Genomic DNA, 23,209 nt, shown 5'->3' with positions numbered 1-23,209 from the left:
TCACACTTCATTTTATCTTCCATCTTATTTAATTTTCATTAATTTCTCTACCTATCTCCTAATTTTTTGCATTTCCTATCACATCACGTATTATATCACTCGTCTTTCTCTCTTTAAAATTCACACAAAGACGAACAAGGTTTTGAAATCGCCTCCGAGCAGGTCCTCCTCTCGCTTCCCCTTCAATGCTTAAAGCACAACACATTGTTCGTAGACATCCTCTCTGTTCACGAGTTCCCCAAAAATGTTCTTATTGAAGTGTTGTTGAGTGATTTTGATATTGTGAGCTTACACCCCATGTTTGGACTTGAGATTGGGGGTCGCTAAAGGAGCGACCTTCTATTCGTGTACGAGAAAGTTTATATTAGGAGTCATGCTATATGGCTCAAGACGAATCCAACGAATGTGCATTCTAGTTCAATGACTTTTTACCATTCAAACTCTGAGAAATGTGTTTTGGTGTTTTATATTTTAATAGCCAATAAAAACATAACATGTGGTAGAGACAAAAATCGTTTTCGTACCATAAATCTTTTTCCTCATATTGGGAAAAATGTGCATAGTGTGGTGAGGTTTCAAAAGCTTCTTTATGTGATTGAGAGGGAATGGTGCAACATGGTAGGGATGATGCGCGGGAAGGTTAGGATAAGGTTGGGCGGTGAGGGTTTTGGAGTTGGGGATGAAATGATGAACAAAATAGAAGAACCTTTGTTTATGGCTAAATAAAATTAGATTTAATTTTGTGTAATTCATTACAATCAATATAGATGTTGCACAAGCTTAAACATGTGGATGAGATTACATAAATGTTCAACAGACACATAAGTATTTCACTTTAGCTCAGATTCAGACGATAATCAAAACTAAACGTTACTTAGACAATTCATGTAATCAAGGGACCTTATATTTAATGTTACCATGATAGTTAATCTTTAAAAATTTATAATAAAGAATAAGTTAGTGAAAATAATAACAAGATGTGCAAAAAGTAATCCAATTTTACTTTTTTTTTTATCCTCCACAAGTCCATTTGACTCAATTAGTCCCCTAACATGTTGTGGGCACTTTGGTGGCCCTAGTCAGTAGTCATAGACTTGCTTAAAAATTCGCTGCAGTCATAGTTTTAAAATTCAGCTCGGTCCGACCGGTTGGACTGGGACTCGATTACTTGACCGGTCAGAGCCTCTAAATAGATCGGTTATGCAAACAGCTCAGTGGGAACCGTTTTGACTCGGACGGTTCAATGATTGAACTGGTGACTCGGTGGGTTTTTTATCAGCGAGTCTTTCATTATTTTTTAAAAGTTTGTTAACAGTTGCTGACAACACGATAAAAGTAGACAAAAAACGTGACATAATTCTTAAAATATGGTGCAAGGAGGACTCGAGCACAGGGACCTGTAGGAAATAATGGAAAATATGTACCACTGGACCATGATGCTATTTGATTATAACACACGTCTTTTAGAATTTACCCACTGGTCCGACCAGTGTCTCATTGACTTAGCACTCTGACCGAGTCGACCACCGACCCGAGTCTCAAAACACTGATTGTAGTCTAATCTAAAGTCTGCTAAGCAATTAGGCATGGGCCGAAAATGAAAGTCAATGCCTAATGTAACTGAAGAAGCATATGACTGATTATCCATGTCTACTAAATTCTCATTAGAATAAGATTAAAATAACTTTCCCTTGAAATTAGATTAACAAGAGACAAATACCAAAGGGAGATGAAATCAAAGGACATTTAGTTAAGAGGTATGATTTTCGCTTTGTGTGCGCAAAGATCTAGAGTTTGATTCTAAATGAGAAGCACACCAACATGGTGAGACTAAAATCATAGTGAAAAGTCGCAAGACATGCTATTAATCAGACTTGAAAGTATAAAATACTAAACATATGTCCAAAACTAATCATTCCGCAAATCACTTTACTAAAAGTCTAAAATACTAAAATATATGTTTAAATAAACTATAAACATTCTCCAAATCATTCAAAAAACTCCTGCATTAATACATCAGAACATAATCTCTCTTTCAACCCAATCCAGCACATTGATCTTGCCTTGCAATCTAGACCCCTCCAGCACATCCTGCAGAAGAATACAAACAAATGAAATATGAATATGACATGGGCATCCAGTATAAAAGGTGCTGATTCAATTTCAAGTGTCTCTTGTTCTTTTTTTTCTTCACAAAGAAAAATAAGATCAGCTATAAAGTCTAATGCTTCAACCAAAAAGTCATGCATTATTAATAAGTCATCAACTAGATGACTAGATCATACATAACAGATGAGCAATATACAATAAGACAGATGAACAATGTAGCTGCAAAACAAAGCAATTGGCTTAAACAAGAGTGTAAGAGAAGCAACTAAAACTTACACAATGAGATTCTGAAGTTAAAACGGATTTGGTGTTATCCAGATTGGTGAATTTTGGGGGAAACAAGGCAAAGGCTCAATGCTCTTATCCTTTAATCTAAATATGCCCAAATCATGTTTCCCACATGAATCATCATGATTAGACTCAGGATAATGACCAGTGAAATAGATGCAATCAGCTTCAAAACATCCTCCAAAATCAGAAGCAGAAAACGAATGTGAATTATTCCCCCCAACAAACAACACCTTGTCGCCAAGAGTTTCAATCTTGTCCCATTTCGACTCCTTCCAATCCATCTTAAAAACCTCGAACCGAACCGTCCTGCAAACCTGGTTCTCTTCACCTCCCGCATCTTTGTTCAATGCCCGAGTGACCACCAACAAGTCATTGTCGGAAAACATGTTGGGGTTGATTGCAATGTAAGTCCCACATTGCTAATGAAGGAGAAAAAATATCAAGTTATGCATCTTGAAGAAGTCTCACATCGCTTAGATTAGTGATGGGTGAGAGAGTCCAAGACTATATATAGGAATCTCAAGCTCCTTGTTTCAACACACCAAAAAACATCAAGTAGCACCTGTGAAAACACTTTAAGTTTATATTTGTATTTTTTTTCCTCTTATGCTCTTGTTTTAAAGTATTGGGAGATGTAGATCAAATATTTATTTTAGAAAGTGTGGGTGTACAATACAACGAGATAGTAGCTACATTAATTATTTGCGGATTAATTATTAACTCGAGGTAGTGCTACATTAATTATTTGCGGATAAAAAAGAGAGGCACCCAAATATTTACTTTAGAGAGGACAACAACGAGTTAGATTACAAGTTTAACTTTCTAAGCAAAGAGATAGTTGTCCATTCATACACCCAAACCACTACCACCCACAATCCCCTCTTATGCTTTTTGTTTCACCCTCCAAGGCTGTGCAATCTGAAATACAACATTCCCTCCCCCCTCCCCCCTCCTCTTTCAAGAGGGCGACCATCGACTCATTCATTAACAGTAACACAAGGTTGTCCAGTAACAACCACGATCACGAAAGTCTTTCTGCAATGCTTCCAAGAACTACAAAGACAATTTTGACAGGTTTCAAGCTATATATAGTTATAACCGTTCATTTATGTACAAACTTCTATGAATATGAATTATGAATTATGCAAACTTCTATGCATTTCCATGCATGTATTTGTAGATGTCCAATTGAAGAAGCAAGACTACGAGTAAAAGAAATTGGATTTCAAAACATTTAGTATTATTTTAATTATTGGTTATTCTGGAATCAAGGGGCTATAAATTATAAATTTTATTATTGTCAAATAATATTTAAACACAAGATCTACAAGATTCATAAAGGGTGTTGAGTTTAGGGAGAGAAATAAAAATAGGTGTTTACATTCAGAAATATAAAGGGGTACTAATTATGAATCCGAAATTGATTCCTAATGCTGATTCCAACAATATACATATTACTCTTATTGTTCCAGAAGTGAATTTACAACTTAAACAAAGAAAATATTGTTCACAAAGAAAATATTGTTAATTATAACCCTTTACCATTGAGTCATTTTACCCTACGCGCCATGAAAGAGCGTGCATACTTGAATCGTTAATGTCGTCAGTCTTCACAATCATGAGCCTTGCTAGCTTTGCCTTCAGAGTTCAGAAGACTTCGCGTGTGAAACGTAACCAGCAATAGGGAGCTCAGCCAAACTAAGTTAATGCTAACAAGTGCAGAAGTGCTAAACATACCAACCATATATAGTCTTTGCTACCTGCTGGATATAGTGAAAATTACCCAAACCGAAAGCCCAATTTTTTTGGTTCAAATTGGAAAAATAAGTGGATCCACACCCTCAAAAGATTGAAAAATATATAATATGTGATACATTAAAAAAAAAAGAAAATAGCGTGCAGAAATAGTAGCATGAAAGTGGATGTGAATGTATGAATGTTGTTTCAAATTTGAAGTGAGCACAGCAATATTGTAGTGATGGCCATGCATAAAACCATATATGGCCATGGCTGAGAATATATAACACATGAAATTGGTAAGAATAAAACTAAATTTCAGTTTCACATTGACCAATGAGACAATCAAGATAACCTTAAATTTATATACGGTTGAACAATCTTCAACTCTTGAACTACATTTTGTTTAGAGTCAGACCTACCAAATTCTAATTAAAAAACAAGAGGAAAAATAACTTTCCTTCCACCCATTTGCTAAAAATGGCAACCATCTCTTCAAAACCTGAAGTTCCTCCAAACTAATGAGGATTTAGTTACAAAATGTCAATAGAAACTTTTTAACCCCTGCCCCTCAACATAAAAGATCGATCATAATTCATATGTAATTTATGTAAACAAGACCATCCCCTGTTGAAACCCTAGACCCCACGCATCTTAGAACTAGACTGATAAACAACGTTAAAAGAAAATTATAAAATGAACAGAAAAAACACACCCCTCATCTCTGTTACAGTACTGATGGACTAGTTAATTAAAGAAACACAGGAAGAGAAACAATAGTAAAACCACCAAAGGCAAAGTGAATCATAGGGTTTCCACTTTCCAAGAATGCAAATAAAAGTAGCTAGATCTTAGTATATCTGTATTTCCAACATCCGCTTCAGGCTGCAAGGGCTTAAGGTTTAGGCCCTTTATCTCTGATCCCGTCAATTTCTTCGCCTACACAAAAATACGAGAAAAAACCAAACAGCATCATTTTAGTATTAATAACATGTATGAAAAAAATGAAAATGGACCGGTGTTCAACTCCTCAAAATAGGTAGAAAGCAAAACACCATACAGCAGCATCTAGCTACAAATCAAACACATGGAGTGCGTGAATAGACACAGACACAGAAAGAAGTGGGGGAAAAGGAAGGAGAATAGTGGCTATATTTATTTTACCTCAATGTTTGATCACAAAAGAGTGTATGTATCTAATCTAATTGAAACATATATTTTTGTATATACACATCAATCATCATGAAGGTTTTACAAAGAGAAGCTAACACAGCTCTGTTGGCAATATGCCCACCTCCTCCGCATATATTAATTGGTGAGAGAGGAAGCAGATGAAGTTGGAGGTGGACAGAATGCCAATAAACTCTGTAAGCAACCCTTTGTTAAACCCACATGATCATCCAACTTCTTCATTCATCAAAATAGCCATGATATTAAAGAAACACTCTCTCAGCCACCATCCCCAGAGAGGAAGAAGGGAGCAAGAGAGAATTATGAGAATTTGGAGAGGCATGTGCTGGCGTATTTATGATGTGACGGAGCTTCACAATAAATAAGAGAGAGATCAAAAGGGTGAAGGTGGGTGTGATTAATTGTCTGATTAATTAATATTAATCCTAGAGAGAGAGAGAAAAGGGACAGAGTGGAGTATTGCAGGTAGAGCGAGAGAGATTGATAAGCAATGAGATTGGATTGGATGGATCATACTCAGAGTGAGAAGAGAAGAAAAGCATATTTAGAAAGATCAAAGGATCATCATAGGTGTAACTTGCTCTTCCCTCTTCCCTCCCTCGTTCCTGGTGAAACCCACTCCATCAATTAATCTTCCCTATCCTTTGTCACCCTCGATTTTGATGTCCACAAAACGCACTTGTCTATCTACTTTGGTGGTACTGACTCGGACCAGTATTGAGTACCATAATGGTATCACAACTTCTCTTCCTATTTACTTCATCCGTTTTTAAATGGGTGTTGTTTTGGAATTTTTTATATTTTTTTTATAAGAAACACTTTTATAAAATTAAGTTAAATAATTCATTCTAATGCAAAAGATATATTTCTCATACAAAATTTAGAAGGAAATTACAAGCATCCAATAGATATTGTCAACATTTATGATAATTAATATGGTTGTTCTTGTGAAAAGAAAAATACATCATTCGAATTAAGCATAATAATTTATTTTATAAAAAATATTAGTTTCCTTGATTTTTGTGATTTTCTCTATATTTTTCTTATAAAAATAACCGGAGGAAGTATATTCCAAAATGGTTGTTGTTTTAAAAATCCAATATTATTTGTTACATTTTCTTCCATATGTACCCTCATTTAATATTGTACTTCTCACCTACCACCTTCAATTCTCATCAATCACAATTCTCACCAATCACTTAACCAATAACCATTATTTTCTGTCTTTAATAAAACTCAACTTTAAATAAGGGTGTTTTAGTCAAATATTATATCAGTTAATGAGCTCTTAAATTGTGTGCATTACCTTAACACAACAACCATTTTGGAACAGAGGGAGTAATTGTCTAGAGAAAAAGAAAAACACACATATTAACGAGTACAATTAATATTGTTAATATTTTTAAAAGTATTATTTGTTTTCCTATTTTATAATTTAAAATGTATTTTATTTTTCCTCATTTATTGTTCCCATAAAAGCATCTATAATGCTAGTTCTTAAAAGTGAGTTTTTAAGCATTATTCAAGTGGGCTCGTACTGCCACATGCTAAAACAACTTTTGCATATTTTGCTCCAACCACAAGTTTTTAACTTGAGTTATTACCACTATTCATTTGGTCCCACCACACCACATTATTATACTTTTTATTTTAAAGAGATAAAAGTATGCAAAAATTGCTTAAGAGTTGTTTAGAGAATAAGTGGAAGTACGAGATCATGTGAATAGTGCTAAAAGCTAAAAATTAAGAACTGTCATTGGAGATGCTCTAAGAACTAACATTGAAGATACTATAAAGATATTATTTGAAAAATCGTCATTTAAACTTAAAATACTAAGTTGGCATATATAAGAACAAATTATTATATTCAAAGTGGACAGTTAATAAGGAACACATGTAATGTAGTACTTCAGAAGATATTTAGTAGTATGTATTTATACTTCTCATTCTCATGTGATAATTTTTTCGTGTTTTATCATCTTTAAGTATGTGGTTATCTCTTACTTGTTAAATAAGTCAAATCATGTGAATTTTTCTCATCTATTTAAAGTTTCACATAGTTTTTCTTTCTATTTCTTTCTTCTTATATTATCCATTTTTTCTTCTACTTATATCTCTTTAATGAGTGTTGATGGATTGGGGTGATCACATAATTTTCTCATTTATAAATCGATAATGTTTCATTGACACTTATTCAACACCCCCCCCTACAGTGAAATTTAAGTAGAAAAGAGAGAAATTAATAATATGATGAATGATGTGAAAGAAACAAAACAGAGATTAAAAGAAAAAAATTATGGGAATAAGATGTAAGATGTATAAGTTTTATGTAACAGTCATCGGCGGTCCCATGTTCCAACTTACTTGTTCCCTTTAGTAACAAGTTCTCGTACTCTATGACCACACTATGAGAAAATGTAATTTATTGTGTGGAATAAACAACAATTATTATGTAAAAACGGATTCCTATTGGAAAATACGGAACACTTGTTTAGTATAGTAAAAATTTGTATTGCCTAAAATGAACCCTTTATGACAACAGACACGAGTTGATTCCTAATGCATTTTTTCGCTACGTGTTTTGCCCATTACATAAACTATTATTATTAAAAGTAAAAATTGTTGTAGTGAACATTATTTAACATCATTACTTTTTTATTACAAAATACAATTATTTTAAGAATGTTAAAATTATGAACGTTATATTATAATCAAAAAATTGGAAAAATAAAACTCTAAGAGCATCTTCATTAGTGCATTTAAAAAAAAATCTTCATTAGTGAGTTTCTCTCATCATAGTTTTACCGTAATTATTCTTTTGCAATATTGAGAGAAGCTAGAGTGAAGTTTCTCAGCGTTGGAGAGATACTCGTTGTCAATGTCAAACACATCTTATGTTCGCTATTCAAAATGTGGGGTGGGTTATGTATATATATAGTATATTAGAGAAACTGACTTAGAGTAAAAAGTGAGTTTAGTTTTGCATAAAGTGATGCAAATAATATGAAATTACAAGGAATTGTAAAAAGTATCATACAATTGAATGTAGAAACTTTATATATATTCATTGTATGATGGAGAACATTTAGTTAAAAAAAACCTGTACTCATTTTGTTAAATTATATTAGTATATATAACACCATGTATATATATATATATATATATCATTTTACAAATCTTTCCATCAAATTACATGAGGGAATGGCTCTTGACTAACTTGTGGCCTGTGGGGCAAATGTTCATGTGTAAAAAAAAAAACAAAAAAAACAAAAGAAGGGGAAGAGAAGGGAAGAGTTCATAGAATACGGAGGCCCCCAAGTCCACCTTCTGATTTCATTTATGGGACCTACCTTCCACTTAGTTAAGAATCCAAGGTATCCTCTGTTCAATATCAACCGAAGAACTTAACAAAAATTTCCAGGAAAAGAAAATGCTTTTGACTTATGCTCGATTAGACACATAGCAAGTGTCACATTTGCTTTGATTATAAAATAAATGAAAAAGAAAATGGTCAATCTGTTCAATAATTACATTAACTTGACATGCTTTTTTCTCTCTTTCAGACTCAGAGGTTTCTTCCTTTTGCCATAGAAAAAATTCTCACTCTCAGCAGTGACACAAGGAAAGATATGATTTAAATCTTCCCTTTTGTCACCCGATACGTCGCACTCATCACGCCCACAAGCATAAAGCCACGCCTTTAGAAACCCTCACCATATTCAATTCATTCGATTTCACAAGATAGAACAAACTCCCACACAAATAATTACCATGATGTCTTTGCATTTATGAGACCCAACTCATCTCATTTATTGCCTCAAATCTAACCCTCCAACCATTGCCCACACACAATTAATTTCTTCTTTCACGATTTCGAAGCTCAAACAACAAAGACAAACGAAATCTACATCCACTGATGCCCACAAACATTATACATGAAGACTGCAATATTGCACAACTTTTTCTTGGTCTAAGGTCTCTCCTCTCTGTTTTATTAGCCTGTGAGGTGTACAGACCAGTTGGCCTGCTCAATTACTCTGTCAGAGCTATGATTGAATCATTGGAACAATGAAAAATATAAAGAAACTTTATATAATGTGTTCTTAATTCTTATAGTTCAACTAAAGAGTCTCTCATATATGATGTACATATGTTTTGAGAAGATAGAGGAGCCCAAAACATAAGCCAATGCATGAACTAATATCTTAGACTACTAAGAGATTTGAACACCACAACTTTACTCAAAATCTTAAACACATTAATTATATGAGTCATATCTTTTATATAGTTTTCACATCACCCACTGTTAATCAATGTGAGACTTCAACTCACACTAGAATTCTCAACATTTTCTCCCTCAAGTGTGAGTCACCACCATATTTACAATGCTCTTCCTCTACGGAAGCTATCTACATTTGTACCGTCGTTCACTTCATCGCTTCAACATGACACGCCGCTTGACCACACCGTCAGGCCTGACCGTCACCATGATTACACCAACCATCGACTCTTATACCACTTGTTAGGGAGATAGGAGGAGCCCAAGCCATGAGACCGGCCATGCATCAATCGACCAACACCGAAGACCACCATTAGATTTGACACCACAACTTTACCCAAAATTTTGAGGTATTGAGTTTATGAGTCATCTCTTATTAAATCTTTGCATCACCCATTATTAATTAATGTGTGGGACTGCGACCCACACTTAAATTCTCAACAATATGTAAAGTTATGATTGGTGATGTAATAGAAAAACAAGAAAAAAATTGAAAAATAACAGTGAAAGAAAAAATGCGAAGGATGAGTGAGAATACATCAAAAGTAATGTTATTTTGAACTCTACACGATTACACCCCGATGTTGAAAAAAAACAAGAACCCTACACTTGTGCATATGCGAATATCTTCCGTGTAAAACAAGCATGAGCACTTAATGCATGCCATCCATCTACGACCGTGGGATCATATGCTTTTCAAAATAAGAGAAACGCAAGCAACATTTTTATGAACACTTTCTTAAATATCATATGGGTCATATTTCTCAATTTGATAGATTTCCTTTCTTACTTAATAAGACCATGAATTTTAATAAACAAAAACATGTGCAGAAAGATAACCAAAGAGATTAATTAATATTGCTGGTACTGCTGCACTGAAATTAAACTAAACTATAAAACTACTGCTCTACGTACATGACTAAACTTTGAGCACAGTGGAAGGAAGGACCGTGCTAAATATGTCACTTGTTGGTGAGCCCTAACTCGATATCCACCATCCGACAGATAGAGAAAGTGTACACAAAGGAAAAAGCTGTGTAAAGTGAAAACCAGAGAGCATACAGTCATTTTGTACCTTTACATGACAAAATTATTAAAACAGTATTGGTATTATATATATGTAAGGGCTAAATTTCAATTTTAGTGAATGAGAGTCCAATATAATATAATATAGTTTGACAATAAACAGATAGAGTGAAAAATGAACAAAAGAATAAGAAGTAATTACAAATAAATATGTGATAGAAGAAAGAAATAGAGAAAAATAAAATGTATGTTGGATGTTTGCACTGTTTGTATGTCTAAGTATCATCAATGTATTTCAAAATGTGTAAGGATGATGCAAAAGCTGACGACTCATTTTTTTGTCTTGTAGTAGAAGGTTTGAGTGAGATGATGCAGTAGGTGGTAAAAAGAAATATTTACTCAATGTGAAGGTAGGTGGTGCTATATCTCACTTACGGTTTGTAAACTATACATTATTTTTGGACGAGCCTATTATGCAGAACATGCTTGTAATTAAGTCCAGCCCCAAAATTAACTTTGATTGGAGCAAGTTAGGGTGTGAGCAGTAACGGATCCAGAGATTTTATATAGTGAGGGTAATATATATATATAAATTGTAATAAAAAAATTAACACATTTTATTAGAAGTGAAGACATTTTTTATCAAAGGAGACACAAGTGAAGACATTTTTTACCAAATGGGTTATAAAAAACAACATACTTTTACTACTCAAATGAGGGCATTTAGCAATGTGGAACACAAGTGAGGACATTTAGCAATGTGGAATATAAGTGAGAGCAATTTTATCAAATGAATCATAAAAAACCACATACTTTTATTACTCAATTTTTTTTCTAATGTATTTTTCTATATTTAAAGGAGGGCACTTGCCCTCATAGTCCACAACTTGGATCCGCCCCTGGGTGGGTGTGAGGGTGAATTGTGTTTTACTATACTTAGCAGATTTGTAGTAAACTAGTAATACTCCATTGCTCGATTATATATGGCGATATTTTTTTGTCTTTTGGATATTCCTATAGGTGTGAACTCAACCCAATAAGGGTGGTCATGTCAGAACCTATTTTGACTAGAGTGAAGAATACATTATTCTTGTGGAAGAAACATATATAATCTCTCCTTCAATATGGTCATGTGGTTGTATTTTCTTGATCAAATTATCTCTCTTTTACTTTTATTTTCATTCTCTCTTTATAATGCACATTTGCGGGCGATTGCTAAATTACATATTCTTCAGAAGGAAAGTTATTAAAATTCGAAAAAGTTAAGTTGTGGAGAACAGAAACAAGGGGTGGCCACTTTGAGTTTAACCTTTCCAAAAGGCACATGAGGTTTGCTCCCTGCCCTCTATGCAGCGTAAGCGTCAACTTTTATTCTTCTTTAATTTGTTTCCTTTATTTGAAGTGGTGGTGCAACGGTGGGGACTAATTTTCCATTTCTCCAGCTAGTATAATAATGGGGATATCAAAGGTATCAATTTTAGGAGGACACAAACGAAAAGGGTAAAAAGGATCCTTAACTTTTCATCGTTCCTACATCAAATTTTTGCTTTTTGAACACGAAATATCAATAGTGGAGTTCATCTAAAGTACTACTCTTTAGGCTATTAAATATGAAGATTTGATTGACTAGTGCCTGAATCTTAAAGTAATTTAAGAGGCCAACCTAGAATAGCAATATCAATCTACCTACAGTTGGAAGCACTTCACCTGATTAAAAGAACTCGATACAAAAATGAATCCACTATTCTTCATGATTATGAGCCATTAATCACCAACTATAGCAGCTTCACGATTGAAAAGTATACTACTGGTATTTCCTTTTAGTAAACGTTGTTAGTCTTCGTTTGGCTGAGGTTATGCTCAAAATAATGTGTGTTGTCTAAATTAAAATGTTCAGCTTTAGTGTAGACAATTGCAGCATTCAAGGTTACAATAATTTACAAAATTATTAATGCTTTGTACATTGCTTCGTGGTGTTTACAAATAAATACATGTGGGGAAATTATCAAATTTTATATTATGTCTCCTGCCTCCCAAAAGAATCATGCACATGATACCATAAGTAACAAATATTGGAAGATACCCTCCGGAGTGGAAAACATCATTGTTGGGTTTTGTAACCAGATAGTGTAAATCAACTTATTCATTGTTGGGGTTTTGGGTTTTAGTCCAACTTGACTTGATAGATTTTTTGTGGTTGTTGTTGTTTGTTTGAAGTGGAATCTTTTTATACTCCTTTTCTGTTTTGAGTCTAGTGGGTTTCATAGGCTTGTTTTTTTCTTCTTCTATTGAACCCATTTTTATTTTTATTTTCCTTTTTTTTATCATGAGTCATTATGCTAACTTGTGATACTGTATTCGATTTTTGAGTTATTATTGGGCAATGTGTATTGTTTCCACATTATGCTAAGAGGTTAATAACATAAATGACTTATATATCATCCATATAATTTCACTATAAAACCTTAACAATGGGTTTTTATATTACATTTATAAACTAATCAACTCTTATTTATCAAATGTGAGACTTCTTTATATTCACACTTGTATAGTTGAACTCTAACACTATATTTAGCCTATGAGATAAAGTCATTCTTAATTCTCTGGAGCATTTTTACTTAATCTTAATTTTCCGATATTTCAATTTACATTTTAAGACTTATTTTAAAGCAAATTTTTTTAAAAGAAAAATATTAATGAAAAATTAAGTCTTTAAATCAAATTTTTTTTTTCTGTCAACAAATCAACTCTTACTTTACACGTATCTATTACTCCAAAATTGGGCTGACATTGAGGTTAGACAATACATCTAGATTGGCATGAAAAATTTGGACACAAATTTGGCCCAGTTAAAGAGGTATTATGTGGCCCAAAAAAAACTAGTGTATTTTGAACAAAAAAAATCAAGGATTAAAGATTTGTCCATTACGCGGAGACGAATGAGCAATCCATGCAGCGAGCTCGTCCTTTGGCCAGTGTTGTGGTTACATAGTCATATATGAGCTCAAGGTTTGCTGGTTTAGTTTCGCAGCCAGTGAATCTTTAGCTCTCGTCGACATTAGCCGCCACCATCGACGAGTACAATCAAGGTTAATATTGATGCAACTCTTGCAACTCTTCCATTGATTAGTTTCGGGTACGTGTCTCATAATTCGCAAGGGAAGGGTTGGCCTTCTTCTAAGCACGCAAGATCGTTGACAGTGGCGTCGACAAAAGCTTTGACATTGCGGTGGGCTCTCAACGAGTCCCTTGAGCTTGGTTTTTATTACGCGATTTTTTATACGCAAAGTTTAATAGTAATCAAGACTTAAAAGTCATATCTCTGTTACTTTTCCTATTTAGGATCATTTATTTCAAGATTTGTTTTGCTTTCACGACTTTTTGTTTCCGCTCATGTTTGTAGATCGAGCAACATAGCGGCTGACTTTTTAACCAAATTTGTCCACCTTTGAAAACTTTATTTTTTGGTACATCGGAAAGATAAATTACAACCACCAGGAATTGATCCCTAGACCTCCCTCTATCCAACACATATGTCTACCGCTCTTACCACTTGAGCTATCCTAAACATCCAATTGAATCACCCAAAATTAGAAAATATAATTTCATCTTAATTAAAATAAAAAATGAATGTTAACTAGGATAGCCACGTGTCATACTTCAATTGGATATTAGTGCATGACAATTAAATCCCTATAGCTTATGTATAGTCTGTGATGTAGGATGATCGGAAAGTGAGGGAGAAAGAACAATGGCCGGAGACTGGGCTGAACTCCCCTCAGTGCCCATGCCTCATCCTCTCTCCCTCCACCTTCTTCGACCTCTCCACCGCCAAAACCCACCACCTCCCCCTCAACCTCCCACGCTCCCGAATCTGCGGTTCCTCTCACGGCTGGCTCATCACCCTCGACGAAACCCCATACGTTCGTCTTCTCAACCCCATCACGCGCGTGACACTCACTCTCCCTCCGCTTCACTCTTTCCCCAACGTCGAGTTCTTCAACTACGCTAACATCGGAAGAGAGTACTCTATCAGAAACGCTCATGGCGCTTTCGATTCTTTGAGCTTGATGCAGATGCGCAGCTCGTTCCTCAGGAAGGTTGTGTTGTCTTCTAGCCCCTTGCAGAGCGATGACTTCGCCGCGTTCGCCATGGTTCGTGACCACAATCTGGCGTTCTGCAAAAAGGGGTTTGATTCATGGGTTTTTGTTTGTGGTGATCTTTACTTCTGGGAAGATGTTGTTCATCACGAGAATGGGTTGTTCTATGCGGTGAGCAATGGAGGAACGATTGCAGTGTGTGATGTTTGAAGGAAATCAATTCCGTGACTATTATTGATAATGAAATACCCTATATATACAACTTACCTAGTTTACTAACAATAAATATTAAACCCTAATTACAGGCGTAATTACAAAGAGAATAAATAATATCCTATTCTATCACACCCCCGCAGTCGAAGCGGGAGGTTCACCGACGCTGAGACTGGAACGAAAATCATCAAAAAGAAGCCGAGGTAGGCCCTTGGTAAAAATGTCCGCAATCTGATGACGGGAAGGAACATGAAGGACGCGAGCCTGGCCACGCGCGACCTTTTCCCGAACAAAATGGATATCCATCTCAATATGTTTGGTACGCTGATGGTGCACTGGATTCCCAGAGAGGTAGATGGCACTAACATTGTCACAGTGGACCAATGTTGCCTGAGAGAGAGGAAAATGAAGCTCCAGAAGTAAATTGCGGATCCAGCAGGACTTGGAGACAACATTAGCAACACCGCGATATTCAGCTTCAGCACTAGAGCGAGAGAGAGTGGGTTGCCGCTTGGAGGACCAAGATATGAGATTGTCACCGAGGAAAACACAATAACCAGAAGTGGAGCGTCTGGTGTCAGGACAGCCCCCCAAGTCAGCATCAGTGTAAGAAACAAGCTTTTCAACCGGGGAGGGATACAAATGTAGCCCATAAGTCAATGTGCCACGAACATAGCGGAGAACCCGCTTGAGGGCAAGCATGTGCTCGGTGTGGGGTGCATGCATATGTAAGCAAACCTGCTGAACAGCATAGGAAATGTCAGGACGAGTAAATGTGAGGTACTGTAGGGCACCAGCAAGGCTCCGATATAGGGAGGCATCCTCACAAGGAGTCCCAGAGGAAGAACTGAGCTTCTGCTTGGTGTCAACCGGTGTAGCAGAAGGGTTGCATGAGGCCATGCCGGCGCGAGCAATAATCTCAGTAGCATAAGTGCTCTGACTGAGGAAAAGGCCACCTGCATGTCTAGTGACAGCGATGCCAAGAAAGTAACTCAGAGGACCGAGATCCTTCATAGCAAACTCGGATGCAAGAAGTGCCATAAAGGATTTGCGGAGATCATGCGATGATGCAACCAGGATGATGTCATCAACATAGAGAAGTATGTAGGCAATATCAGAACCCTGCCGGAAGATGAAAAGAGAATGATCTGAAGTGCTGTGCCGGAATCCAATAGAGGAAACATAATCAACAAATCGCTGATACCAAGCACGAGGCGCCTGTTTCAGACCATAAAGGGACTTCTTCAGACGGCAGACATAGTCCGGGTGGTGTGGGTCGCGGAAACCCAAAGGCTGATGCATGTAGACAGTCTCATGGAGATCACCATGCAGGAAAGCATTCTGGACATCCAACTGATGTATGGGCCAAGATCTGGAGAGAGCAATGCTGAGAACTGTCCGGATGGTAGCCGGTTTCACCACGGGGCTGAATGTCTCATCACAATCCACACCTGCAATCTGAGACCTGCCATCACCTACAAGACGAGCCTTATACCGCTCAAACAAACCATTAGACTGCTTTTTATGGCGAAAAATCCACATGCAACGAATAACATTAACATCACAAGGACGGGGAACCAACTCCCACGTATTATTTCTAATAAGAGCATTAAATTCAGACTGCATAGCGGACTTCCAATTTGGATCGGATAAGGCTTGTTTTGGGTTACGAGGCAAGGGTGAGATGGACGGGTCATCAATAGAGACCGAAAGACTAAAAGACTTTTTAGGTTTGGAAATGTCGTGCATGCTACGGGTAGTCATGGTCCGTACGGGTGGTGCAGGAGGGACCGGAGGCAAGGGCAAAGGTGAGGGAGAAGCGGTAGGGGAGACGGGAGCCGATAAGGGAGGCGAAGAGTCAGTGGGACTCGACGGCTGGACCGGAGGGTCAGGTGGGCGGGAGGATACGGTTTGCCAATGGTGGATCAAGGAAGGAGGGAGGTCCTCGGTGAAACACTCATAAGAAGGGGCAGGAGTCAAGGATAGGTCAGCAAAGGGAAATCGGGTTTCATCAAAAATGACATGCCGCGATATTAAAATTTTTCTGTGTGACAAATCATAACATTTATAACCTCTGTGATTCATCGGATACCCTAGAAAAACACACGGAGTCGATCGTGGTTGCAATTTGTTTATTGTAGCGGAAGGAAATAGAGGAAAACATAGACAACCAAAGACACGTAAGTGGGAGTAGGAAGGGTCGCGATGATACAACAGCTGAGTAGGAGAATCATTTTGAAGAGTCTTGCGTGGCAAAATGTTCAGAAGATATGTTGCCATTTGAAGGGCATGATGCCAAAATGAAGGAGGAACTGACGAATGAGCGAGGAGGGTGCGGATCATGTTGTTAATGGTGCGAATTTTCCGTTCAGCTTTGCCGTTTTGAGAAGAAGTGTGAGGGCAAGAGAAGCGAAAAATAAGGCCGTTAGCATCACAATACCGATGAAAGGATTCATTGTCATATTCACGTCCATTATCACATTGAAGACATTTAATATTTGCTGAAAATTGTGTTTTAATAAGGGTAGCAAGAGTAGTAAACGTTTCATAAACCTGAGATTTCTTGCTAATCGGAAACGTCATAAAAAATCAGTGTGATCATCCAAAAACAAAACGTAATAACGATGACCAGCAGTACTTAAAACAGGAGACGTCCATAAATCACTATGCAAAATATCAAATGGTCTCAAAGTAATAGTTGCAGATGAACTAAAAGGCAACCGGACATGTTTGCCTAAAACACAAGAGTCACAAACAGAACTAGAACGCGAAGGTTCACAAAAAATAAGTTTATTATTCCTAAGATGGTTTAAAGCTGAGGAAGCTGGATGACCAAGTCGATTGTGCCAGACACTAGAAGCAAGACCAGCAAAGGGAGAGGAACGAGTGACTGGGTAGAGGTCGCCGAGGCTGTTACATCTCAGGAGAGGCATCCCCGTCTTGAAGTCAGACACCGAGAATCCAAATGGATCAAAAGAAACAGAAACATTATTGTCAGTAGTGAGTTGTCGCACAGAAATTAAGTTTTTAATAATTCGCGGAGTGTGCAAGACATGATTGAGTGCTAAAGGTTTGTGAGGGGTAGGAATAGAAGTGTATCCTGAACCCTGAATTGGAATGCCCTGACCACTACCAACTATCAGTTTCTGATTTAAATGACTTAAATTAGAATAAGACGTGAGAGTACCTTGAGATGCCGCAGTATGGGACGAGGCGCCAGTGTCCATGTACCACGTGGTGTCTGGAGGAGTCAAGGACATGGTGTGCATGGCAGCAGCGATATCAGTGGGTGCTGGAGAAGCAGTAGCGGTGTAGGCCTGAGGACGCAGACCTAAAACGCCGGGTTGCTGCGGAACACCCATGGGACGCGACCACTGAGATGTGGGGTAAGGACAAGGAGGCATGCCCCAAGGGGAAGGAGCCCAACCAGGGGGAGGAGCCCAACCCCATGGATTCCAGGATGCCTGCGGTGGTGGGCGCCAGGGTGGAGGAGATGCAGCAGAGGAACCAGAGGAGCCAGGTGATCCAGGATAACGGGAGCCACCTTTCTTCCTAGGTTTACCAGAACCACCCTGATAATTGCGATTTTGCCCTGACCCATAACGATGGTTGGAGTGGCCCTGATCGCTGCGGTAGGTGGGGCGCTGCTGAGAGGAGTCAACGGAGGCCGGTGGACGGGAAGCAGAGGTGTGCAAAGCAGTCTGAGAGGTCGGACCTGACATCCTGGCGAGACCAGATTCCTCTAGAATCAACATGGAGCGGACCTTGAGGAAAGGAGGCAAAGGCTCACTCTGACGGATCAGGGTGGCAACACCACGGAAAGGCTCAGTGAGACCAGAGACCAACTGGAGAACAAGACGATGATCACTAACAGGGGCACCAACATTCCTCAACTGATCAGAGATATGTTTCAGACGTTGACAATAGGCCGAAACATTAGGAAAATCCTCCATGCGAGTGGAGATGAAATCCTGGTCGAGAGCGACAGCACAAGAGTTCTGATTGTCCTCAAACAGAGAAGCTATACGGTTCCAAGTATCCATAGCAGTAGAACCTTTCTCCATAACAGTGGCGAGAAGATCGAAGGAGATGGTGGAATAAATCCATTGTTTGACAGTAGAGTCAAGAGTGGCCCACCGGGCATAGGAAGCATCGGTGCGCGCAGGAGGCTCTATGCCAGCTTGAGGAATGATGTGGTGGAGCACTTGAGTGGCGTGAGCATGAGTTTCAAACAATTCAGCCCACATAGCATAATGGTCCTTGTCTATCTCGAGTTTGAAGGGAATGTTGTTTTTGATATTGGTGACAGCAAGGGCCGGATGAAAGTCCGACTTGGCAGACGCCGGCGGGTCATGTGGAGTGACCACAGTAGTAGCGGTGTCATTTGTGGGGGCACCGTTCGGAGAGCCAGGGGTTGAAGCGGACGTAGCCATGTAACCTGCAAAACAGAATAAGTAATGTGTTTTTTTTTTTTTTTTTTTTTTTTAAAGGTTGCTGCAGGTGTGGTTGGACCGGGTTTTAATGAACCGGTCTGGTCGAGCCGGGCTGTGTGAACCGGTCGACCAAACAAAAAACAAGAAACACGTTTGGGAAGGGGAGGGCGGGTCGGGTTTTGGGGTCCTGGCTTGGACGGGTCGGCGGCAGCCAAACAGGGCAGCGACGGAGAGGAGGGGCCGACGGGGACGGCGTAAGGGACGGCGGAGGCCGGCGCTGGCGGCTGGGTGTCCGGTCGTTGGATTTGGTCACGGGAGGGGTTGCTCGAAGAGGCACGCGGGCACAAGGGGAGAAGGCCTTTGGAGGCGTGCGGTGGGTGCTTCGATGGGAAAAGAAGAACCGACTGGAGCAAGGTGACCGACGGCGGCGGCGGCGCTGGAATAAGGGGAGCGCGGCGGCGGCGGAGCGGCTGTGATGAGAGAGAGAGGCAGCGGCTGGGGGGGGGGGTTTGGAAGGAGAATTAGGAAAATAAAAAAAAATTAGGTCAGATGTGAAGAGAGGATCTGAACCTGCTCAATGATACCATGAAGGAAATCAATTCCGTGACTATTATTGATAATGAAATACCCTATATATACAACTTACCTAGTTTACTAACAATAAATATTAAACCCTAATTACAGGCGTAATTACAAAGAGAATAAATAATATCCTATTCTATCAATGTTGAATCTTCTGTTGAACCTCGAATTGAGATTGTTCACACGGTGGCGCTGGGGAGATTCTCCGGTGACATTCACTACGTTGTGTTTTCCGGGGAGGATTTGTTGGTGGCCAGTAGGGAGCTGAAGCAGGAGCTTCCTGATGCGGGAGATGAATCAAACCAGGTTTACAGGACGGTTCGGTTCGAGGTTTTGAAGATGGATTGGAAGGGGTTGAAATGGGATAAGATTGAAAGTTTGGGAGATAAGGTGTTGTTTGTTGGGGGGAATTCTTCGCTTTCGTTTTCTGCTTCTGATTTTGGGGGATGTTGTGAAGCTGATTGCATCTATTTCACTGATGATTATTCTGAGTCTAATCGCGACGATGCGTGTGGGAAACATGACTTGGGCATATTTAGATTACAGGATCAGAGCATTGAGCCTTTGCCTTGTTATTCAAGAAATTCATATTCTGGGTTGGGTTGGCCGCTTCCAATTTGGCTGACTCCAAATCCATGTTAATCTAAGAATCTCATCATGTAAGTTTAGTTGCTTCTCTTACTCTCTTGTTCAAGTCAAATGCTTTATTTTGCAGCTTGCTTTATTGTATGTTCATCTATTATACTACATTACTGATCCTGACACTGCAAACTTGAAAATGTAACTGTGTGAAAGTGGCTAATGATCTAGTTGATGCATGTCTATTTGGTTGAAGTTATGGTTTAGACTCTAGCTGAACTTAATTTTCTTTTTGAAGAAAAAATAACAAGAGGCATGAAAGACTTGAATCACACACTACACTGAATATGCTCATAGTCATCATTTCATTCGATCGTATTCTTTCCGCAGGATGTCTTGGAGAGATCTTGATTGCAAGGCTAGATCAATGTGTTAATGCTGGATTGGATTGGAGAGATCTTGATTGCAAGGCTAGATCAATGTGTTAATGCTGGATCTTGACTTTTACATAAATTCTCAAGATCATTCTATTTTGTTAGTTGAATCATTGAATCCATCTACCAGTAATGGTGGATTCTTTATCATATGTCAATGATTCTTTTCTACATTGGCCTTTTACTTTTCTAAGATCAATTTGCATATGGAAAGGCTGCCAAAAGCCATTGCAAATTGATTCAAATTGATCTTAGAAAATCATGAAGAATGGATCATTGTAGGCTGCCGCCACCCCATGTGAAATGGCCTTTTAGAAATCGAAAGCACAAAATCATAGTTAGCCTAGGATATGATCAATCTAAACTCGGGAAACTGATCTTTTGCTGTGATAGCACCATCAGGGCTTCTCCTCCTCCTTAGCGCAGGTATTTGTTTTGTGAGTTGTGGCAATATAACACTGAATATAAGTAACTATGCTTGTGGCACGCAATGCCCTATTATTTTCCAATCAATTTCTTTGCTCACATAAGTTGAAACAGCATCAGCATTTTTCTCAAGTTTTGAAGTGGTGAAAACAAGTAAACAACCATGGTCCCTCTCTGGAAAAAAAATATTATTCTCATCCCTATGATTGCACCAAGTTTGACTCTAGTCCTTGTCGGAAGGCGGAGCTCCGGCGAGGGTGCTAAGTGGCATGCCGGAACTGACGTAGCCTTATATACATCATTTTTAATTATTTTTTATTTCCACACAGAAAATTGATAATTAAAAATAATATCCAAAAAATATAATCACTAAGTTAAATCATCCACGTAATCTTTCTTCTATCCTCTTCATCTTCAACATTTTCATTCTAATTATCTCCATCATCTAACCCGCATATCCCAGAATAACCCAGCCAAAAACTTAGAAAAAACCAAGAACATAGAATACCCAGACTCAAGCCTTCATACATTTTAAACACTCAAATCCTCGATAATCTTCATCTTTCTTCACAATTTTCAAAAACCTTCATAATTCTTCCATAACTAAACTCAATCAAGACATTAAACACAAAATATAAATCTTCACAAACCCATAACCCATCCCTAAAACCCAAAAAAGATTTGTCCATAAAAACCAATAATTTTTTACCCAGACATCCTAGATCGAAGATATATATAGTGTGAGCTGGTAACTAAATCATTATGAAACAGATAAAGTATTCTGTTATATCTATCTAATGGATTAAATGTTATTCTAATCACTTTTTTTTTGCACAGTACTATTTTGAGCTTTGTTCCCAAAGCCTTTGCTTAATACTATATCTTATGCTTTCAAAAAAAAAAAACTTCTAACCTGGTCAACTAACTAGAAGTATTTACAATTATCCAATCATCTAGGATACACTAATAACATATTGGGAATTGTTATTCAAACTACCCTCACATTTATTATATTCGTAAAATTTAAAAAGGCTCTTAAAAAAAATTTTGCTTGTACTTTCAAAGTGCGTTACTTATGCACTTTCAAGGTGCGTTACGGTCGCACTTTCGAGGTGAGTAGTTAACGCATTTTAGAGTGCGTAGTTAACACACTTCAAAGTGTGTAGGTGGCGCACTTTAAAGTGCGTTTAGCGGCAAAAAAAAAAACACAATCTAGAAACGACGACGTGTTGACATTGGGCGGAGACGACGACAGAGGCAGAAAGAGGAGATAGGAGAAGATGGAGGTTGAGTATAATGATGAGTTTGAAATTGGGGATGAGTGTGGGACGACAGAGGCAGAAAGAGGAGATAGGAGAAGATGGAGGTTGAGTATAATGATGAGTTTGAAATTGGGTATAAGTGTGGGTGGTGGTGACGTTGGTGAGAGAAGAAAGAAGAAAGAAGAAAGAAGAACGAAGAAGGAAGAAAGAAGAAAGAGGAAAGGAAAGAGGAGAGAAAATGTGAGGGTGGGTGGTGGAAAGTTGTTATATTTTTTTCATTAAGGGCATTTCAGTATTTTTTGCACTTTAAAGAGGGGGTTGAATAGATGTGAGGGGGGTTTGAATAGATGTGAGGGGGTTTGAATAACAATTCTCTAACATACTAGTGTTTTTGCCCGTGCGCTGCACGGCGAAGTTTATTATTATATTTGACACATCAATAAATTTTTTATTTTGATTATAAACAATTTAAGATATAAAAAATGAAAGAACAATCATAATAAAGATGTAAATATTCAAAAAACATAAATTCGGACACATATAATAT

General features: G+C 37.9%; 2 protein-coding genes and 1 long non-coding RNA gene across 3 annotated transcripts; 1 reads left to right on the top strand and 2 right to left on the bottom strand.

Moving 5' to 3' along the window:
• Positions 1–1,809: 1,809 nt before the first annotated feature.
• On the bottom strand, positions 1,810–6,004 carry LOC130727868 (uncharacterized). Its single transcript, XR_009015456.1, has 3 exons — positions 3,943–6,004; positions 2,386–3,453; positions 1,810–2,091 (listed from the first exon to the last, which is right to left on the bottom strand). It is a non-coding gene; the product is annotated as an uncharacterized LOC130727868 (long non-coding RNA).
• A 6,082-nt stretch (positions 6,005–12,086) lies between these two features.
• LOC130712250 (F-box protein SKIP23-like) lies at positions 12,087–20,603 on the top strand. Its single transcript, XM_057562085.1, has 3 exons — positions 12,087–12,101; positions 14,356–14,904; positions 20,136–20,603. Exons 1-3 carry the CDS (start codon positions 12,087–12,089, stop codon positions 20,601–20,603), a joined length of 1,032 nt encoding a protein of 343 aa, XP_057418068.1.
• LOC130727867 (uncharacterized) lies at positions 17,719–22,977 on the bottom strand. Its single transcript, XM_057579136.1, has 2 exons — positions 18,134–22,977; positions 17,719–17,885 (listed from the first exon to the last, which is right to left on the bottom strand). The coding sequence occupies exons 1-2, from the start codon at positions 19,377–19,379 to the stop codon at positions 17,860–17,862; spliced, it is 1,272 nt and encodes a 423-aa protein (XP_057435119.1). The 5' UTR covers positions 19,380–22,977; the 3' UTR covers positions 17,719–17,859.
• Between the last annotated feature and the right edge of the window lie 232 nt (positions 22,978–23,209).

This window comes from Lotus japonicus, chromosome 1 (genome assembly GCF_012489685.1).
Source record: "Lotus japonicus ecotype B-129 chromosome 1, LjGifu_v1.2".
Lineage (NCBI taxonomy): Eukaryota > Viridiplantae > Streptophyta > Magnoliopsida > Fabales > Fabaceae > Lotus > Lotus japonicus.
The sequence above is the reverse complement of the archived record's forward strand: the minus strand, read 5'-3'. Positions and strand labels throughout refer to the sequence as shown.

What these genes read in the sequence shown, in the direction of transcription:
- LOC130712250 (XM_057562085.1), top strand. An exon ending in AGAATGGGTTGTTCTATGCG is followed by an intron (nt 14,905 to 20,135) that starts GTGAGCAATGGA and finishes CCTCGAATTGAG; the next exon opens with ATTGTTCACACGGTGGCGCT.
- LOC130727867 (XM_057579136.1), bottom strand. Translation starts at nt 19,379, where the DNA reads ATGGCTACGTCCGCTTCAACCCCTGGCTCTCCGAACGGTGCCCCCACA. An exon ending in CCATACTGCGGCATCTCAAG is followed by an intron (nt 17,886 to 18,133) that starts GTACTCTCACGT and finishes TCTGACTTCAAG; the next exon opens with ACGGGGATGCCTCTCCTGAG.